Here is a 21,584-nt window from a genome sequence, read left to right as displayed (position 1 = left end):
CATTAGGAAGTCGGATTCCTTGTTCATTGTTCATTCAGGGAAATCGGTAGGTCAAAGAGCTTCAAAGTCCACTATTGCTAGCTGGATTAAGTTAGCTATTGTGGAAGCATACAAAACCATGCAGTTAGAAGTACCAGCATCATTTAAGGCGCATTCAACTAGGGCTATGGCAACGTCATGGGCTAATTGCGCAGGAGCATCACCAGAGCAAATTTGTAAAGCAGCTACGTGGTCAAGTTTTTCAACTTTTATTCGGCATTATCGACTCGATGCGATGTCGGCTAATGACCAGGCGTTTGGAAGAAAGGTTCTTCAAGCGGTGGTCCCACCCTGAGGTTATATTACTTGTTAATCGTCTCACCTTGCCCTGAAGGATTGTGGGGAAAAATCAGAGTTAGTACCTGCTAACGCTGTTTTGAACAATCCTTCAGGGCAATGATCCCACCCGGGTGAAAATTGTCTTGTGATATAGAAGCACATGTGTGGGTTAGAGGTTGTTCACCTGTCCGGTACTTGGCTTAAACGCACTGAGGGTGTACTGACCATGTGATTCTTTTATAGGGGAAGTGCTGTCTGTTCCTGCGTCTGGGAGGAGCGACGTCTCACCTTGCCCTGAAGGATTGTTCAAAACAGCGTTAGCAGGTACTAACTCTGATTTTTTTTTTTGGCTTAAGGTTACCTTTAAGCCCCTGCCATTATTATTTCCAATTGTTTCAGTGTGAGCACACCAACCACCAATATCCTGATTGGCAGTGGGAGGAACTACAAGGAGCAGCAACAACAAGACTGCTGCTGTTTCCCAGCATGCATTTACAAGGATAAATACATATATTCTTTATAAAGCAAAGTGGACAGAGGGTGGTGCCCGTTCAGGGAAGGTTTGATGTCTTCTAATGGGGCAGTCTGATACAACTCCCCACTGGTTAAACTGGTTGATTAGGTGAGATAATTTTTGTTAGGGATCAGTTCATATTTTGAAATGTATCTATGTTAGGCCAATCATAGCAAGTAATCTCGAGACATACTAATGCTAGGGGCACACAAAGAAATAATTGATCTGACAGTAAATCTGTCAGAAAACCAGGGCTGTGGAGTCGGAGTCATGGAGTCGGAGTCGTGGAGTCGGGCAATTTTGGGTGCCTGGAGTCGGAGTCGGGAAAAAATGCACTGACTCAGACTCCTAATGAATTTGTAACTGTAATTAAAATAGAAAATATGATAAAATGTTCTATTTCTCAGATAATAGTCATTAAAAATAATGTGTATATATACAGTATATATACAGTAATAGCTGTGCTTAGTCCACAAAAATGAAATAAACCAGTCAAAATTAGTTACTTGTGCTGCTTCAATAAAGCAGTCCCCGTATTTTTAAGGTCAGATATACATATCTGATTGTGACTGTATATATGATGTGTACACAGGAATCTCTTATATATACTAAATAACATCTATGCTGTAAGAATAAAGCCTGATGTGTAGCTGTGTCACTAATAGAGATGGTCAACGAGATGGAAATAATTCTGCATTGATGCTGATTTATGCAAATGTATGCACTCCCTTTGCTGATGAAATCAAATAATGTGATATGTTATTAAAATTTGGTTTGGTGACTACAAATTAAAGGGTAACTGAAACGGATGAAAAGTAAAGTTTTATACATACCTGGGGCTTCCTCCAGCCCCCTTCAGGCTAATCAGTCCCTCGCTGTCCTCCACCACCCGGATCTTCTGCTATGAGTCCTGGTAATTCAGCCAGTCAGCGCTGTCCGGCCGCATGTCGCTCCCACAGCCAGGAACATTCTGCACCTGCGCAATAGTGCTGCACAGGTGTAGTATGCTCCTGGCGGCGGAGTGCATGCGCACTACGCCTGACTGGCTCAAGTACCTGGACTCATAGCAGAAGATCCAGGTGGTGGAGGAGGACATCGAGGGACTGATTGTCCTGAAGGCGGCTGGAGGAAGCCCCAGGTATGTATAAAACTTTAATTTCATCTGTCTCAGGTTTACTTTGTTACACAGTAGTACTATACTCTACATATGCACTCCCCACAGAGCTGCAGGGAATCCACTGAGAATGCTGTCCACATTGAACACAGAGGTGTTGTCTGTTTACAATCTCCTCATTCCCCTGCAGAGTACCTGCACATCATTCTTACATGTACCCACACTTACATTGCCTAGGGCCTGATAGATGTTCTTTGTTCCGGTTTGTACCTTTTACAAGTACTCTTACCAAGGACTAGTTTTAGTCTAAAGGGAATAAATATAGTAGTCTACATATCCTTCTCACTTCAGTTGTCTTGTAAAATTCCTAAGCGTTGGCAGTTAAGAGACGAATTTCATGTTACATACTTTTAATCAACAAAATTGAAATAAGCAAATTTGAGGAGTCGGAGTCGTGGAGTCGGAGTCGGTGGAATCCTAAACTGAGGAGTCGGAGTCGGTGGATTTTTGGACCGACTCCACAGCCCTGCAGAAAACTGCAAACATGTCCAATCAATTTTACATTCACTTTTATGTTGGAAATAATCGATCTGACAGTAAATCTGTCAGAAAATTGCATTGTGTGTACCTAGCATGAGAGAAACACTCTTCTTGTTTTAATTCTAGATATGTTTACATAAGATATGCATCAGGGCTTATACTCCAAAATACCTGTTCATGTTAAGGTGGCCATACATTAGAACGAATATGGGCAGATTTGAATCTGATTAGAGATAAATTTGTCTCTAATCGAATCTGCCCATACACTACAGGACGATTCCTGTCTGATTTCAGAATGAAATCATCCGGGAATCGGCCCCGCTGCCCCCAAAATGTATAAATGTATGCAGTGTAGTGCATTTATACATTACCTGTCCTGTAGCAGCTTCCGCACGATGTCCGTCCATCTCGCCGGGTATTTTATTTATGATTTATTTATTGTATTTATAAAGCGCCAACATATTAAGCCGCATACACACTAGCGTGTGGCGTCAGACATAGCGCCCCCGGCGTGCATGCGGAACCCGGCGAGATGGACGGAAACCGCGTGGAGGCTGACACCGGACAGGTAATGTATAAATGCACATACTACATACATTTATACATTGCGGGGGTTTCGTCGTCTCATCGCTCGTTCGCAATTCACCCACTGTCCCGCCGCGCACCCGACCAACTAACTTCGGCCCGACATTTTCCAACATGCGCGATCGACCACGCGGCCAGTTTCTGTTCCGAAATTGGTCGCTTTGTCGTTCGGGCATGCACTTGGCAGCACCAATTTTCATCCAATACACACTAGCGTGTGGCGTCAGACATAGCGCCCCCGGCGTGCATGCGGAACCCGGCGAGATGGACGGAAACCGCGTGGAGGCTGACACCGGACAGGTAATGTATAAATGCACATACTACATACATTTATACATTGCGGGGGTTTCGTCGTCTCATCGCTCGTTCGCAATTCACCCACTGTCCCGCCGCGCACCCGACCAACTAACTTCGGCCCGACATTTTCCAACATGCGCGATCGACCACGCGGCCAGTTTCTGTTCCGAAATTGGTCGCTTTGTCGTTCGGGCATGCACTTGGCAGCACCAATTTTCATCCAATTCGATTATAATAATCGAATTGGATGGTCGATTGGTTGGTCGGCTAGTGTATGGCCCCCCTTTACAGTGATACAGTGCTGTTTATCTTACATGCACAATTCACATATTTGTGACTGATTTTATACCCATTTGTGCTTTTTGATGAAAAATAAAGAATATTTAAAAATACAGCAAAGCAGAGTTGTTCTAAGTCTATCAGGAGGAGGGAAAGGAGACAAAACCATAGGTAAAAACTGGTAGGCAATAGTCACAAATCATCAGGTTTTTTTTCCTTACTGGTTTTGTAAATGCTCAGCCTCAGCAAGTCCCCAGTCGGTCTTTTCCTCTCTCCTTTTCCCTCACTTTCCATCTGCATCACTCTGCAGCTCTCTCCAGGCTCTGTGTGTAGCAGAGGGGAGGGGGAGGAGTCCAAGCCATATACAGCTCTCTCCGGGCTCTGTGTGTAGCAGAGGGGAGGAGTCCAAGCCACGTTCAGCTCTCTCCAGGCTCTGTGTGTAGCAGAGGGGAGGGGGAGGAGTCCAAGCCATATACAGCTCTCTCCGGGCTCTGTGTGTAGCAGAGGGGAGGAGTCCAAGCCAAGTTCAGCTCTCTCCGGGCTCTGTGTGCAGCAGAAGGGGAGGGGAGGAGGGAACCCACATGCAGCTTTGTGTCTCTCTGTTTCCAGCCGGAACTACAAACTGTCGGCTTGGAACAGCCCTGTCAATGTGCAGGGAGGCGGAAGGAGAAATAGTCCCCTTTACTTGCCTGCCTCATTGCAATTTATGCAATGATCCTTGGAGGTGGAGGGGGAGAGGGGGGAAAAGACTGCTGGTGGGCATGAACAGAAAAGTGGCTTAAGGAAAAACAAATAAAAGAAACACAGGCAGCCAGGGCCTCCGGGGCCCCCTTGTGGCTGTGGGCCCCATAGCAACTGCTATTGTTGCTATGGTGATCCCTACGCCCCTGGCGCCAACATATTATGCCGAGCTGGACAATAAATACATACAATGATACAAGAATGACATACGTAACAAGGTTAGGACAAAGCTATACAAGGCAAATGGTACAAAATACATGATCACGTGATTTTGGGCAAGTTAGATAGGCCCAGTCATACAAGTACCCTTGGTCATAGGAAAGGAGCACAATGAGAGCACACGATCATGCAGAATACACTAGGGAAGGGAGGATCCTGCCAAAGGCTTACAATCTAAGGGAGAGAGTGGGAGAGCGAGTTACTGTGTGGTAGGGGGTGGTTAATCCAGCTTCAAGAGGTGGGTTTTGAGGACTTGCTTGAATGTGTTGAAAGAGGGGGCAAATCTGATGGGCGGTGGAAGGGAGTTCCAGAGAGTTGGAGGTGGCTTTTGAGAAGTCCTGCCGGCGCGCAGGGACTGGGAAATGCAGAGGCAAGTTAGGCGAAGGTCGTTTGTGGACCGGAAGGGGGGCCTGGTATATACCTGTGAACAAGCTCCGAGATGTAGGTAGGGCAGGTTTTGTGCACAGATTTATAGTCCAGGCATAGAAACTTATTCAGAATAGGCTATAGATTGTTCACATAGATAATCAATGTGGACATTACTCTTATTAGTCCCATTTCACTGAACGGAACAGAAAACCTAAAGTAAGTTGACTGGTTGATTGCCCAGAGAATGTTCTGTGTGGAACTCGAATCGGCCATTTAGGAAAGACTGCATGAATTGGCAGGCAAGTCTGCATTCCCATGATGGAAGGAGATAAGGATCATTCCATTGCACACACATTACACAGCGATTAGTCAGACCCAGGACATCAATTTTCAAACTTTCTCATGGATGGATGTATTACTAGGAAGTGAAAATATAATAAATCATCTCCATTCTGTAAAACAGGTCAAGAAGGAAACTCAGAGACTCAGAGAATTTGAGGAAGGACTAGTGAGTCAGTACAAATTTTACCTAGAAAATCTGGAACAAACCATTAAGGGTAAGCATATCTTTGTGTTTACTGCAAACGTATGTGTAATTTTTTTTCCCCTTTGTGATCCACTTCTGAAGTTATACGGCAACACTGCTTACATGTGGACTTTAGTCTCTGGAACGCGTCATTGTGTTCTCTCACATAAATGTTCCTAATTGTCTCTCCATCTTCAGCAATCCAGACGTGTTGAAATCCTCCTAGTGTTGCCAGAGCCAGATTAAGGCCAAATGGGGCCCTAAGCAAAGTAGCAGATTTGGCCCACCCCATAGCCAAGTATTGGTGCCCCAGTATAGGTAGCTAGCTATAGGTGCCCTCAGTATAGGTAGCCAGCTATAGATGCCCCCAGTATAGCAAAGTATAAGTGCCCCAGTTTAGGTAGCAAGTTATAGGTGCACCAGTATAGGTAGCCAGGTCTATAGGTGCCCCCAGTATAGGTAGCCAGGACTATAGGTGTTCCAAGTATAGTAGCCAGGTCTACTGGTATCCCCAGTATAGGTAGGCAGGTCTATAGGTGTCCCCAGTATAGGTAGCCAGGTCTACAGGTGCGGAGCAGTGCTTTTCAGCGCTGCTAGATTTGGGCGCAGCCGGCGCCTCCATAGACTTCAATAGGAATCATTCCTATTAAAGCGCTCAGTGAGTAACGTCGGCTCCGTCAGAAGACGGAGCCGAGGTTGCTTAAAAACATAATAATTCGGCCTCCAGCAATCGCTGGAAGCCGAATTATTTCATTCCCCCACTATCCATGTCGGCCTGGAGGGGGAATAGTAATTAAATTGGCCCAGACTTGTGCAGAAGCAGGATCAGCTATATACCGCTGTATCCTGCTGCGCCCAAGTCTACCGGCGCCGATTTCAAATGTACTCTACAGGTGTCCCCCGTATAGGTAGCCTGGAAGGGGGAGCGGCAGGTAGGGGCGGCAGCCTCCGCCGCCCCCCCCCCCAAGGGGCCTCCCTTCCACGCTTCCCCCTTCAGAATTTAGCTCAGCTGCAGCGAGCTGGGAATTGCTGGTTCCAGCCAAGCACCGGAGCTCTGCATGCCGCCAGTCTGGTCTTCTGCTGAAGTACAGTGAGAGCGGCATTGGACAACTGAGAAAACCAGACCGGCGGCAAGCAGAGATCCAGCGCCTGGACCCAGGAAGAGGTAAATCATTCTCTGCTTGATGCAGCTGCACTAAATTTTAGAGGGGGGAGCGCGGAAGAAGGGCCCCAGGTGAGGGGGAGCTCTGACTCCAGGTGCGCAAAATTGCTCAGAGTCCGACTCTGACTCCTTATTCTAATTTAATAATAAAGGCTATGGATTTGGTTCAAAAATCATCCGACTCCTCAGTTTATTGAAACCTTCGATCCCAGGTACCCAAAATTGCTTCGACTCAGACTCCACAGCCCTGCAGATAAATGTAGATAAACTTATGCTGGGTACGCATGATGCAATTTTCTGTCCGATCGCTGAATTATCTGACAAAGTTGCATCGTGAGTACATATCCAAACTGCTCCTGATCGACAACTGGATCGATTTTCCCATGAGAACTTTGGAAAATCGATCCTGTTATGAAACTGGAGCAATTTGAACATGGCAGAAATAATCGTCCGATTTCCGTCAGTCGCACTGGAAATGTCATCGTGTGTACCCAGCATTTGACATTTTTCCAAATGTACCATCACCAGGGGCGTAGCTAGGAATCATAGGGCCCCAGAGCCAAATTTTGGTTGGGGTATAGCGTGCCTTCCTTATGTTGCTTACATAGCAACGCCCGCTCCTTTAAATGCCGGGTGCTGCTGGGAAGTATCGCGACTGCAATACTTCACTAGCACAGCCGCTACTATGTTAATTAACATAGTAACTATCAGGGCTGAGGAGTCTGAGCAGTTTTGGGAACCTGGAGTTGGTGGTTTTATAAACTGAGTTGTCGGATGATTTTTGTACCAAATCCACAGCCCTGGTAAGTATTAGACTAAGGAGTCTGAGCCATTTTGGGTACCTGGAGTTGGAGTTGGAATCTGAGTTGTTGGTTTCATAAACTGATGAGGTGGATGATTTTTGTACCAAACCCCAGTGTATAGGTTGCCAGAAGTAGGTTGAAGTGTCCCTCAATATAGGGGAAGCCAGGGAATGATGCTAGCCTGCAGGCTGGTGATGAGTTCTGTTGCTATGGTGACAGAGCGGTGCGAGTGGCATCATGGGTGAGTAGGTAGAACGATGCTCTTGTCTGTCGCTGGGCCAAAGCAATCCATCAATCTGATTGATTGCTGGCTGAACGGGGTCTGCTTTACACCTACTGGATTCTCGGCAGAGGCGGTTGTAATCGGCTGCTCCGGCCTAGTTTTGCTTCGATTTATAAACAAGCCATACAGGATGCCCCGCATTCTGTAAACGGGGATATACAGCGCTTTCTGTAGAGGGGATATTGAATGTCTATTGCTGAGAACAGTTTGTCACGTGTATTTGCTGTAGATTTTTTTGGCCACTGATCTTTGGATTGATTCTGAATTCTCACAATGTAAATCTCACAGACTGGAAGCAAATGAAAGCCAAGAAGAGTGAAGTGGTGTCACTGACAGCGTACAAAGGTCTGGCAGAGGTGGCGGTGACATGCCTGTGTGAGCTCATGACTTCCCTTTCACACTTCAACTTCCACAACAACATCATCGTGCTGGTCGTCCCGCTCATCAATGACAAGTGCATGAAGGTCAGAAAGCAGCCTTCACTTACTGCTATTGTCTTTGCTGTCAAGCACCTCGCTGATATTGACTGCTTCTGTTTGTATGCTGAAACTTCTGTCGTTAGAGGGTGGAAGTGTCAGACAGGCTTGTTAAGAAACCTATTGTGCAGAAGTCATTTTTTTTGACTGGCGTTTGAGTAGAACAGAGAAAATAGTCTTTCCTTTTTTCTTATACAAGAGTCTTATTTATCCGGCGCAGGCGGGAATTGCCAGATATGTGATCCTGCCCAGTTGCTTGAGAATTCAAATATTAAAGAGATACTGAAGCGAAAAAAAATGATGATGAATTGGTTGTGTATTACGTATAATTACTAGAACATTAGTAGCAAAGAAAATATTCTTATATTTTTATTTTCAGTTATATAGTGTTTTTTATAACATTGCATCATTCTCTAATATTTGTAGTTAACTCACTACTAAGCATTCTAAATGATTTTACAGAGCAGCCAAGTAAACTATTGACCTGTCCTCTGGAGAGAAAAAAACACAGTGACTGACAGTTGAGATAACAAGCTTCAGAATACAGAGCTTTCTGCAACTTTGAAAGTGTGGAGCTCAATGGCTCTTTTGCATAGAAAACTGGAGTTTCTTAACTCTTCCTGTACTGGAAACAATATTAGAATTATGTCTTTGCTCCTAATGTTTTATTTCTTAGCTGCACTACACATACAAATCATTATACATTTTTGTGTCTCTTTAGTGTCTCTTTAAATATACACTAACCCCTCCTCATTATAGGCAGAGTTTGTGCATGGCCCATATCACTTACAGATCATCCGTGCGCTGGTCTTTTTCTCTCCTGTAGCTTCCAGCAGCTTTGCGGTGTCCTCCGCGCGCGGCTCTGACGCATCACGTGATGTGGGTCAGGTGACAAGCCAGGGAGCTGTATTAGAATGCCACAGAGCCTCTGGGAGCTACAGGAGAAATGGAGACCGGAGCCCAGATGATCTACACTCGCCTAAAGGATTATTAGGAACACCATATTAATACGGTGTTTGACCCCATTTCGCATTCAGAACTGCCTTAATTCTACGTGGCATTGATTCAATAAGGTGCTGAAACCATTCTTTAGAAATGTTGGCCCATATTGCTAGGATAGCATCTTGCAGTTGATGGAGATTTGTGGGATGCACATCCAGGGCACGAAGTTCCCGTTCCATCACATCCCAAAGATGCTCTATTGGGTTGAGGTCTGGTGACTGTGGGGGCCATTTTAGTACAGTGAACTCATTGTCATGTTCAAGAAACCGATTTGAAATTATTCGAGCTTTGTGACATGGTGCATTATCTTGCTGGAAGTGGCAATTAGGGGATGGGTACATGGTGGTCATGAAGGGATGGACATGGTCAGAAACAATGCTCAGGTAGCCCGTGGCATTTAAACGATGCCCAATTGGCACTAATGGGCCTAAAATATGCCAAGAAAACATCCCCCACACCATTACACCACCACCACCACCAGTCTGCACAGTGGTAACAAGGCATGATGGATGCATGTTCTCTTCCTGTATATGCTAAATTGTGACTCTATCGAGACTTCTAAGACCAGGCAACATTTTTCCAGTCTTCAACTGTCCAATTTTGGTGAGCTTGTGCAAATTGTAGCCTCTTTTTCCTATTTGTAGTGGAGATGAGTGGTACCCGGTGGGATCTTCTGCTGTTGTAGACCATCTGCCTCAAGGTTGTGCGTGTTGTGGCTTCACAAATGCTTTGCTGCATACCTCAGTTGTAATGAGTGGTTATTTCAGTCAACGTTGCTCTTCTATCAGCTTGAATCAGTCGGCCCATTCTCCTCTGACCTCTAGCATCAGCAAGGCATTTTCGCCCACAGGACTGAGGCATAATGGATGTTTTTCCCTTTTCACACCATTGTTTGTAAACCCTAGAAATGGTTGTACGTGAAAATCCCAGTAACTGAGCAGATTGTGAAATACTCAGACCGGCCCATCTGGCACCAACAACCATGCCACGTTCAAAATTGCTTAAATCACCTTTCTTTCTGACATTCAGGTTGGAGTTCAGGAGATTGTCTTGACCAGGACCACACCCCTAAATGCATTGAAGCAACTGCCATGTGATTGGTTGATTACATAATTGCATTTATGAAGAATTGAACAGGTGTCCCTAATAATACTTTAGATGAGTGTATATAACTTTGGCTGCACACTTACTCTACATATAGTATAGGAATGCCCCCATTCTCTCCCGTCAGGCATGCCGGTTAGATGAGGCTGCCAGAGTTTTGGTTAACCAGGACTCTGCAAGTACATAAATCAGTATTTTAAATCCTGTTTGATAAAGGTATGTGGTTGTCTTCCACTTTGTCACACAAGCCGTATGAAGGTCCGTACACCGGATCCGCTGAGGCGGCCAGTATCAACTGCATCTACTGATAATCTGGTATGTGTACACCTTTCGCTGATGACCGCCTGCCCAGTGATCCTCTAGGTGGAGCAGTTCACCTGAGTGACAGCCGATAGCTTTGCTCTCCCCTCTTACCCTGCCTGCCATATGACTTAAATTATGCGCTGCTCTGTCACCCCTCCCATCGCAACAGAACGACAGAAGGTACCAAGTTTCGTAGGGAGAACGAGATCCATTGAGTGAGTGAGTCAACTCGCCTAACATCTGGTGACACAAATTGATGTATGCCTTCCTGGCAATACCTCTTCTGCATCTCATCTAGAAAATAAAGTAAAAAAGGGTCGTTGCGTTTATCATGGCTCTAAACTAGCTACACGTGACCTGACCTAACGCTTCTTGCACATGCCACAATGGTGTCCCAGTACCCTCATGACACTTAAACAAAAAAGAGAAAGAACCCCCTCTCTTGTGATCTGATAATAGGCAGAAGCATTCAATCAGGTATAACTCAGGACACCAAAGCTACCATGAAAAAAATCTTTATTGATGACCAGCTAATGAGTTAAAATCAATTAAAAACAAACAGCCAGACCTGGTACATATGTCCCTAAATAATAAATTAACAATTGAGTCTATTGAAAGGTATCATAAGTATAGTTTCTTCTGGTTGCTCCTGTGATAAATGAATGAAAGCGGAGTCCTAATCTTGTAAATAATAATAATAATAATAGGGACTCCTGCTCCACAGGTCACTATCCCAGAAGGAACATACATAAATATTGAAGGTTACTATTCTCACATCTCTCCTGCTGGAGATAAGGTGCTAGTGCTGAAAAAACTAATTGATAAACTAAGAACTCCCTAGTAAAGTTAAAGTGGTAACCGTGCAAAATCAAATTCATTATATAAAACAAACATATTGCTGCAAAAATTGATAAACATACAACATTGAATCAGAATGGTGAAATGTGCAAACTACAACAGTTGATCAAATAGCCAAGCAAATAGAGACAAGAACTGTCTTGAGGTAGAAGTTGGTGCAAAAAGATGGCCGCAATAGCCAAATCTAAAGTCACCTAAAGTGCATGAATAAGCAGGGAAGGAGATCGTAGGAAGCAAAAGACTCACCAAGTAAAAGAAATGAGAGGACCAGGAAAGGCTGTACAGCGCTACCCGCGCTGTCCCACTAGTTCCGCCGAAGCTGCCAAGGGACCCTCATGAGTACCCTCATGTCAATTATGAGGACTCCAAACCCATCCTCCTCCAGAATCTACCATTGGATATGAATGTTATCCTGCTTCTGCTGCGATATGTTACTAAGAGTTACTCTGTGGGGGCGTGGCTAGCCATGCGCGCGTGAGGACGTCTTTGCCTGCAGCTCTCCCGGCTCGAGACTGAATCCTGCTTGACACGCGGTGGACGCCTTCTGCCTGCAACCCAAACTTGCTCCGGCTGGTTGCTAAAGACCCCCTGCACCGCAGGATGCCGAAATACGGCCCCCCGATGGTGGCAAACGCCACAGAGAAGCTCGCGAAGTACGCACATGAGGACAGACAAGATGGCGCAACAACACACACTAGTCTCCTCGGATTCGGAGGAGGACGCCACCCTGGCCTCTCGTAACACAGCAGCGGAGGGGACTCAAAAACTGTCCGGTAAGCCTCACATAGAGGAACCCCCCAAAGAGCAGAGGGCTAGGTCAGACCCCGCGCTAGTCGCAAGACACCCTGTTCATAACATGGAGGGGGCACCAGACCCGCCCGAACCCACTAGAGCAGAGCTTCTGGCCGCCATACAGGCCCTGCAGTTGTCCCTAACCACCAGACTAGACACAAACTGAGATGTCATTTGTCAAAGCTGATTTCAGCAAACTTAAAGATAGAACATCTGAATCTGAGCGGAGGATAAGTGATCTGGAAGACACAGTTAACCCTATGCGTGTTGCTCAGTCACAATCTACTAAACTTTCTCAGGAACACTCCCTTAAAATGGACGACCTAGAAAACCGCTCCCGCAGATCAAACCTACGTTTTGTGGGTATCCCCGAGAAAAGTGAAGGCTCTAACCCAGAGATGTTTCTGGAGGATTGGCTAAAGGATTCGATCCCAGATCTTGACCTATCCCACACTTTCTCGATTGAGCGTGCCCACAGAGTACCGGGAGGCCCACCTAAACCAGGAGCTACTCCGAGACCAATGCTCGCAAAGCTGCTCAATTACAGAGACAAGGTGGAAATTTTAAAGAAAGCTAGATCTGCCCCGGATCTTTCCGTTAATGGTGTTAAGGTCTCAATTTACCAGGACTTCTCCCTTGAGGTTCAGAAACTGCGTGAAACCTTTAAAGGATACCACAGTCGAAAAAAAAGTTTGCAGCAGTGTGTGGGGGGTTAAAACTACATACCGTTAGCCAGTCCTGCCCCCTCCGTCTGCCGCCGTTAGTCTCCTATAAGTCCCGGTGCCCGGCGACTTGATTGACCCCCCACCCGGACATACTGTGCCCTGTGCGCACAGTATGTCCTCCCCTCTTTGCTTCTGGCCGGCGCATAGCAATTGGCTCAGAAGCACGTTCATTCCTCTGCCTCCTCTACGCTGCGTGTGCGCTCCATTACACTTAGCGTCACATGATAGCGTCACATGATTAGCATGTGACGCCAAGTGTAATGGAGCGCACACGCAGCGCAGAGGAGGCAGAGGAATGAACGTGCTCCTGAGCCGATCGCTATGCGCCGGCCAGAAGCGAAGAGGGGAGGACATACTGTGCGCACAGGGCGCAGTATGTCCGGGTGGGGGGTCAATCAAGTCGCCGGGCACTGGGACTTATAGGAGACTAACGGCAGCAGACGGAGGGGGCCGGACTGGCTAACTGTATGTAATTTTAACCCCCCACACACTGCTGCAAACTTCTTTTTCGACTGTGGTATCCTTTAATGCTGTGAAAGCTGGACTCAGATCACAAGACATTCCTTATAGCATGCTTTTTCCTGCGAAACTTCGCATCCAGTATAAAGGGAAATTTCACTTTTTTTGGCTCAGACTGAAGCTGCAGCGTGGATGGAACTGCGGGGGTTTCCAATCCCTGTCCTCTCTCCTAAGAAAAATAAATAGGGTCAACTTTCTTATATTTGATCTCTGAATGTAGCCCTGCACTGAACTTATTTTTCTTACCAAGTGCCTCTTCAGCTATGCTGACATACAGGTTCTTACCCAGCGCAGTCAGTACTGATAATTTCAGCGCTCACGGACAATCACTACACCGTAAAGGAGCACTGTTCTCCACGCTATTATCTATGGAGCATATTTTCTATGCACTTAACGTTTCTAATAATCTTTGTGTTTTACAGGTTCTTAGTATGTTTGTTCCTATGTGCTCCACAATTAGATTATGCGTACTAACAGACGTACAAGGTTATATTTTATACAGAAATGCTCCTCATTTGCTTAATAACTTTTGCCTCTACAGGCTCCCAATCTGATACTGTGAGTTAGATGTTTTACAAATCTATTATGTGATGTTTTAGATTTATCAGACCCCACTGTATATAGGGCCCACTAGACAATATAATGCCTCTTTACCCTGCAGACTGATCCTCTCTGGTAGATGACTAATGATTGCTGAATATTTCCCTGCAATCTAACACACATTCCTACAAATGTATGCCTACCTTCTCCGCCTGATAGGCCATTCATTGTTTTGATGATTGCTGACTGCCATCTACTGGAGAAAAACGGAAATATCTCAATTATCTATTCAGACTCTCTGAAACTATGCTGGGCGGCGGTCATGGTTCCGAAGCTGGAGTGGATCACTCTGTACTTTTCATTCTCCTTTTTTTTTCCTTTTTATTTTTATTTGTTAGCAACCAGTTAAGTTTAAGTATATGAACCTATCCACAAGTTTCTGTGGATATGTTTTATCTCGAGCCAGGATGACACTGAAGATACCTGTTAGTTTAGCTAGACTTCTCCTTGTGATTCAAGTTTAGGGAACTAGATCCTTTGTAGTTTAAACAGGGGATGGGGTGGGTTAGGGATACGCTGGGTATCTATGATGCAGTTTATGTATGTTCTTTATTGCAATTTAGTCTTACCTTAATGCAATGGCAGGTGGCAAGTATAGTCCTTATTGTGAGCTCAAAGGTACTCTCTTGTTGGTGTGATGACGCACATTAAAATAGTCTCATGGAACGTAAGAGGCTTGAATAACCCGATTAAGAGGCGTCTGGTGTTTGAGCATTTGCGGAAGATTTCCCCACACATTATTTGTCTCCAGGAAACTCATTTAATGGGCTCTCGAGCTCTATTACTTAAAAAACCCTGGATTTCCTCATATTATCTCGACCATTTTTCCTCTTTCTCAAGGGGAACAGCTATTTATGATAGCTAAATCTCTCCCTGCTCAGATTTCTGAGGTTAGAATTGATCCCAATGGGAACTTCGTCATTATTAAATACATTATAGATGGTAGGCCTTTAATATTGGGATCGGTTTATATCCCACCTCCCTTTAATGCTTAGGCACTGGACCGCCTCTCTACTAAGCTGCATGCATTTATGGATGATCCGGTTCTGCTCATGGGTGATTTTAATGCTATACTTGACCCAGCATTGGACAGGCTGAATGGAGCTGGTAGACCATACACTCCCTTTATTAAATGGCTATCTCAATATGATCTTCAAGACATTTGGAGGTGGAAATTTCCTGATTCTAGAGAGTTCTACTGCTATTCAGACACCCATCAGACCATGTCCCGTATCGATCTCTGTTTGTGTTCTAAAGACATACTTCCCCTTGTAGACTCTATAGAATACCTCCCCCATGGTATATCGGACCACTCTCCTCTTATTTGTCAGTTATATCTGCCTGGTCATAAATCCCCCTCGATATGGAGACTCGAGTCCTGCTGGCTCGAAGATGAGTCTATACTAGAAGACTGTCGCAGAGATATGAATGCTTATTGGCCTATTAATCAGGGGACGGCATCCCCTCTAATATGTTGGGAGGCCAGTAAGGCAGTACTTGGAGGAACTTTTAGAGCTTCAATGTCCAGGATGAGACAAAATATCAATGCCTCCCAAACTTATCATGAAAGGGGGATGCGGGAGGCCAAATTGCGACTAATACAGCACGCCACTCGGGAAAACTACGTTAAGTGGGAAGTGGAACGTAGAAAGCTGGAGATACTACTTCTTGATAGAACCAAGAGGAAAGATCTGATACACACACACAGAGGGGTTTTGAATTTGGGAACAAATGCAGTAAGCTTTTAACCTACCTACTGAAATCTAACGATCAATCATTAGCTATTCCAAGAATAATAGATAATTCAGGTATAATTCATACAACTTCCTTGGGAATAGCTAGGGTTTTTCAAGAATTTTACACTGCTCTCTATAGCTCTAGGCTTGTTCACCCCGCACAGGGCGTTGAGGATCTTTTCGAAGGCTTGGATCTTGGATATTTTTGTTAGGTTTGGCTCCCTGTCTGGCCTCTCAATCAACTGGTCCAAATCAATTATTTTCCCTTTGGATGATTCCGCCCGTCAGATGATTTCAACACGCTCCTGTTTACAGGTGGAGGATACATTTAAATATTTGGGGATCTGGATCCTGCGCTCCACCGGGAAGTTTCTTGATTCTAATTTGTACCCAGCATTAGATACCATTGAATCCAAGCTTAAGAGTTGGGTTTCCCTCCAACTTAATGTATGCGGAAGAGTCTGTATAGTCAAAATGATCGTGGCCCCTAAGCTCTTCTATATCCTTCAGATGGCTCCGTCCTGGATTCATGGGAAGGTATTTCGCCGTATTGATTCGTTAATAACCTCATTTATCTGGGCAAATTCAATACCTAAAATATCTCTGTCCACATTACAACTACCCACGTCTCAGGGTGGGCTTGCACTGCCCAATTTTTTTCTATACTTTCTCGCCTCCCAACTGGTACCCATCGCCTTCTGGCTAAGTAACATTAAACAAGACTCTACCTTAGCGGTTGAGGCCGATATTGCAACTTCGTATGAGTCCTTGTGCGGAGCTATCTATAGATATACAGTTCCCAATCAGGGAGGAGGAACCTCGCTTATACAAAACGCCATCAAGGTGTATAAAGCCACGCGTAAATTCTTGGGTGAACCTACTGCCCCTATATCTCTCAGCTCCCCTCTGTGGTGTAATAACAATCTTCCCGAACTTCTCTCAGTTCCCGACCCACAATATTGGACCCAATATAATGTGAAATATCTGTATCAACTATTTACTGGGGGAAACTTCCGAGATTTTTCTGAGTTGCGAGAGGAGTTTGGTCTGCCTAGACAGGCTTTCTTTAGGTACTTACAGCTTAGACACGCTGTACAGGCCCAGATTGGCCTGACAGGAGTGGACTTGACCCCTTTGAGCTTGGAGACACTTTTACTAAGCAAAGATAGGACCAAACAGATCTCTAGGTATTACAACTTTTTACTGGCCTCTTTAACTACACCTAAATTCGAGTTTACGAAAAGGAAGTGGTCTGATGTGGTGGATGACATACAGGATGGGGACTGGCAAGACTTGATAGATACGTACCATAAAACTACCATTGCAGCCTATGATAGATTGATAAATTTAAAATGGCTACATCAGGCCTACTTGTCGCCCATGCGACTGTCGCAAATGGGCCCTCTTCATGATGGGCGCTGTTTTAAATGCGGGCAGGAGCCAACTTCCTGCACTGTGTATGGTTTTGTCCCCAGGTTAATAATTACTGGAAGTTAGTCATCCTTTTTTTAAGAGACACTTTGGGCCTTCCCCTTGTCCATTCGTTTAAAGTCTGTATGCTGGGAATGATACAGGACATGCCCTGTAGTTCTGGTAAGAAAGTACTCATTAGAATCCTGTTGTTCTATTCCAGAAAATCTATTACTCTTAAAGGGACACTTAAGTCAAACAAAAAAAATGAGTTTTACTCACCTAGGGCTTCCAATAGCCCCCTGCAGCTGTCCGGTACCCTCGCCGTCTCCCTCTGATCCTCCTGGCCCCGCCGGCAGCCACTTTCTGTCTCGGTGACAGGAGCTGACAGGCTGGGGATGCGAGTGATTCTTCGCGTTCCCAGACACATTAGCACCCTCTATGCTGCTATATGGTATATGATACATGCTATAGCAGCTTAGATGGCGCTATTGTGGCCAGTAACGTGAAGAATCACTCGCGTCCCCAGCCTGTCAGCTCCTGTCACCGAAACAGAAAGTGGCTGCCGGCGGGGCCAGGAGGATCGGAGGGAGACGGCGAGAGTACCGGACAGCTGCTGGGGGCTATTGGAAGCCCTAGGTGAGTAAAACTCATTTTTTTTGTTTGACTTAAGTGTCCCTTTAAATGGAAAAACAGTAATCCCCCCCAATTTGAATGATTGGAAGAGACTGATAAACCTAGCACTCCCACTGTACAAGTTAACGTATCAAGCACGTAATCAACCAAATACATTTTCTAAGCTATGGTCCTGCTGGGTTGACTCTATGGACACTGTAATTCCAAACCTGGACATTAATGCCTCTGTTCAAGACCTGATCCTGGGTTGATTCATACCTGTAATCAAAGCTTCACTTTTCGTTGTCTGCTACATAAAGAGTCTTTTTGTAGTGTTCACTCTACCTTGTTGATGCTCATGATTATATTTCTTCCATGTGTTATAACTAAAGTTCTTGCCTATGCCATGCACTGTAATGTAACCTGAACTGCATTTTAGTTGGGGATTGTTTTTGTTATGTTTTTTTGCTCTTTAAGAGCTGTTTCTTGAAAATAAATATTCTCTTTAAAAAAAAAAAAAAAAAAGTTACTCTGTGGCCAGAAAGCCTTGCCTCTGACAGCTGGGTCTGGACCACAAATGCTCTCTTAATGCACTTACTGACCAGGTTTCAACCCTCGTCATCTTGGTTTGTAGCTCCTTGCAATATGCTAGTCCAAATTTTTATCCAGCAGGTCAGTTGCATCTCTCCATCTTATTGCCCGCCAGATCTCACTGGGATTTGTAGTGAGCAATGGATAGGAGGCACCCAATTTTGAGTATATGGGTATAAGAAGGTATAAATGATATAGTAGAATCCTACCTTCAAGAAGGTCTCACTTCAAAAACAAAAACTAAATTTATGCACTAGACAATGCGTTTCCCTGTCACAAGCAGCTTCCTCAGGTCCGTAGTAGTGCAATAACGAAGTGTATCTGACTAAGGCACCTCACTGGGATTTGGACCACGTGCAATTGGTGCAACTTTTGAAATCCTGACTGAGGCTCTGATCGACGCAGTTAATTTGGGTGCACAGCCCAAGTGATCAATTAGGTGCCACCATACACCACAATGGAATATGCAGCAAAGTCAGCCCTGACTGAGCAAATTAGGCACGGGGGTTTGGCTATTACTGTATATAGTCGAACCCCAGCTACCAGCACCAAAGACGCATTGTAATGTGCCAATACAATTTTCCAATCAAACAGTATTAAGTTAGATAATTTTGCAGGTACAGTAAGTGTAATACATGCCTCGCCCCATATATTGTCTGGCTGCCTCCAACAAAGCTGTTACTGGCTAAAAGATTCCAGTCAGTTTGTGCTCTGCATGGCCAACTTGTCTGGGCTGTAGTCTGAAGTAGTGTATAATAATGGACCTTTGCCGGGGAGGGCGTGGATTTCATCACCTTGATTAAGCCTGACTGTGATCCACGCCTGGCTAATGCTGGGCATACACGGGTCTATCCGGCGGCCGATTAGCCGCCGGATCAACTCCCGCCGCGTCCCCGCGATCGATTCCTGCTAGTCCCCGACGGCACTTCTTATCTTCCGCTCGATTCGCCGCTATTATCCTCCAGCGGGTATCGAGCGCGGAATCGATCCCCGCGGTGATCGGACACGTTGGATATTCTCAATCAAGCCATCAGCGGCTCGATTGATAAGCCTGCGTCGAGCCGTGTATGCCCAGCATAATGACTTTTCACCAACACGACATGTATATTGTGAAAGAGCCCTTATGCTAGGTACACACGGGGCAACTTCCCGTTAGATTACCCGTCAATCTGATGGGAAATTGCATTGTGTGTGTCTAGCATAACTGTGATGGCGTAATGTATACATGTCAAACTCAAATGTCAAATCCGGCCCTCAGAGCCATTAAATTTGGTCTTCCGAGCCATTAAATTTGGCCCTCAAGTGGGTTCCTCACTTTGTATTATGTTTGGCCCGCTCTAGACTACCAAGGAAGCTATACTGGAGGTGAAGCCCTAGATCACCAGGAAAGCCATATGGGGGAGGTAGGGGGAAGCACTAATCACTAGGGAACTGCATAGGGGAGGGTTGGGACCACTAGACACCAGGGAAATGAATTTGGGAGGGACACCAGGAAACTATATAGGGGAGGGAGGAAGACCACTAGACACCAGAGAACTGTATATGGATTGGAGGGGGGTCATTAGACACCAGGGAACTTTATAAGGGAGGAAGGTGGCAAGTAGACATTGGAGTTGGTCCCAATGTTCACTTTCGGCCCACTTCACTTTGTATTAGAGTTTGACACCCCTGGAGTAATGCAAGTTTTTTTTTGTGCTGGAGAAAAAAAAAGAAAAATCTTTCCATCACTAGAGGGCAGCAGAGCGCCATTTATGAGCGCAGAAGGCGGCTGAGGGGATTATCTCTTGAGAAGAAACATATGTACAACACAGATCAGGAATGTGGGTTTAAGGTGAATATCTCTCTCCTTGTATGCTCGGGAAGCTTGAGGGTCAGAGACACTCTGAAGCGGGTGAAAAATAAATAAATACGTGTCTCTACATTTTACTATGAAAATGGAACGTCTTGGTGATTTTGTAGATATCTGTCCTTATTCCTGTGCAGTACATCATGTGTCAGTAATGCTCGTTAGTGAGCTAGGTGGACCGGCAATATTCATTACCCAATGCTTAGTCTCTTCTTTACAGATGGATGTGTCAGAGCTCTGTATGTTTGTAACATCTCCACTGAGCCACTGGGGACAGGTTCAAGAGTCTGAGCGTTTATATATGTGAGGATCAAACAGCTCGACTCAAGTGCTTACAAAGAGTATAAACAGTTACATGGATTGTTTTCTTCTTTCTTCCTAACAGTTAGAAGTGAAAATGATAGATCCCCTTAAGTGCATAACTTCTGTTTTTGTCATTTTTGGTATAATTTAGAGACTACTTGCAATATGATGAGTTGCATCCTATAGTCAAATGGACCCCAACACTCTAGTAACCCAGTACAACAACATGATATATGAAACGCTTGACAGTATTGCCCCATGGCACACCAAATCAGCAACTAAAAAGCAGAAAGCTAATTGGTTTGACAAAACCATTGTGGATTTAAAAAAGAAAGGGCGCAGGCTAGAAAGACAGTGGCGTAAATCAGGGTCTGAGGAGCACAAATCTAGCCTAGTTCAACACCTCAGACAATACCAACAAGCAATAACCAAGAAAAAATCTGACTTTATCTCGCACAAAATATCTACAGCCAACAACAGAGCTGCTCAACTCTTCCACACAGTGGAATCACTCTGCAATCCTTCCTGCCTAAAAGCCCCAACCACATTCTCCAGGGAAAGGTGTGAAGAATTCTCTGCCTTCTTCACAAACAAGGTGTCTGCCATCCGTGTCAGCATAACACCAACAACATCAATTGACCCCTGGACTTTGCATACGCCTACTACCGTTCCACCATGGCAAGTCTTTGAGTGAAGAAGATTTTGGAATTCTCATTTAAAGTCTCCGTCCCACTACCTGCGACCTGGATCCTGGCCCAACTGGATCCTTAATGCAGTGCCCAGAGCTGATCAGGCCAGCACTTCACAAAATAACTCGGTGCTCCTTGCAAAGTGGACTTTTCCCAGAAGAACTAAAGAAAGCAATCATAAAACCCCTCATGAAGACACCATCACTAGACCCTGATTCTGTGACCAACTACAGACCCGTGGCAAACTTACCATTCCTATCAAAAG

The 21,584-nt window shown here is 45.2% G+C and overlaps 1 protein-coding gene across 1 annotated transcript in view; it reads left to right on the top strand.

The window, feature by feature from the left end:
* The window catches only part of NOC3L (NOC3 like DNA replication regulator), a 133,956-nt gene that overhangs the window by 49,979 nt on the left and 62,393 nt on the right, over nt 1-21,584 (top strand). Inside the window, exons 8-9 of the mRNA XM_068258071.1 lie at nt 5,440-5,533; nt 8,039-8,214. Coding sequence (XP_068114172.1) covers nt 5,440-5,533; nt 8,039-8,214 — 270 coding nt within the window. The remainder of the gene's footprint in view (nt 1-5,439; nt 5,534-8,038; nt 8,215-21,584) is intronic.

The sequence above is a fragment of the Hyperolius riggenbachi genome, chromosome 10, assembly GCF_040937935.1.
Source record: "Hyperolius riggenbachi isolate aHypRig1 chromosome 10, aHypRig1.pri, whole genome shotgun sequence".
NCBI lineage: Eukaryota > Metazoa > Chordata > Amphibia > Anura > Hyperoliidae > Hyperolius > Hyperolius riggenbachi.
The sequence above is the reverse complement of the archived record's forward strand: the minus strand, read 5'-3'. Positions and strand labels throughout refer to the sequence as shown.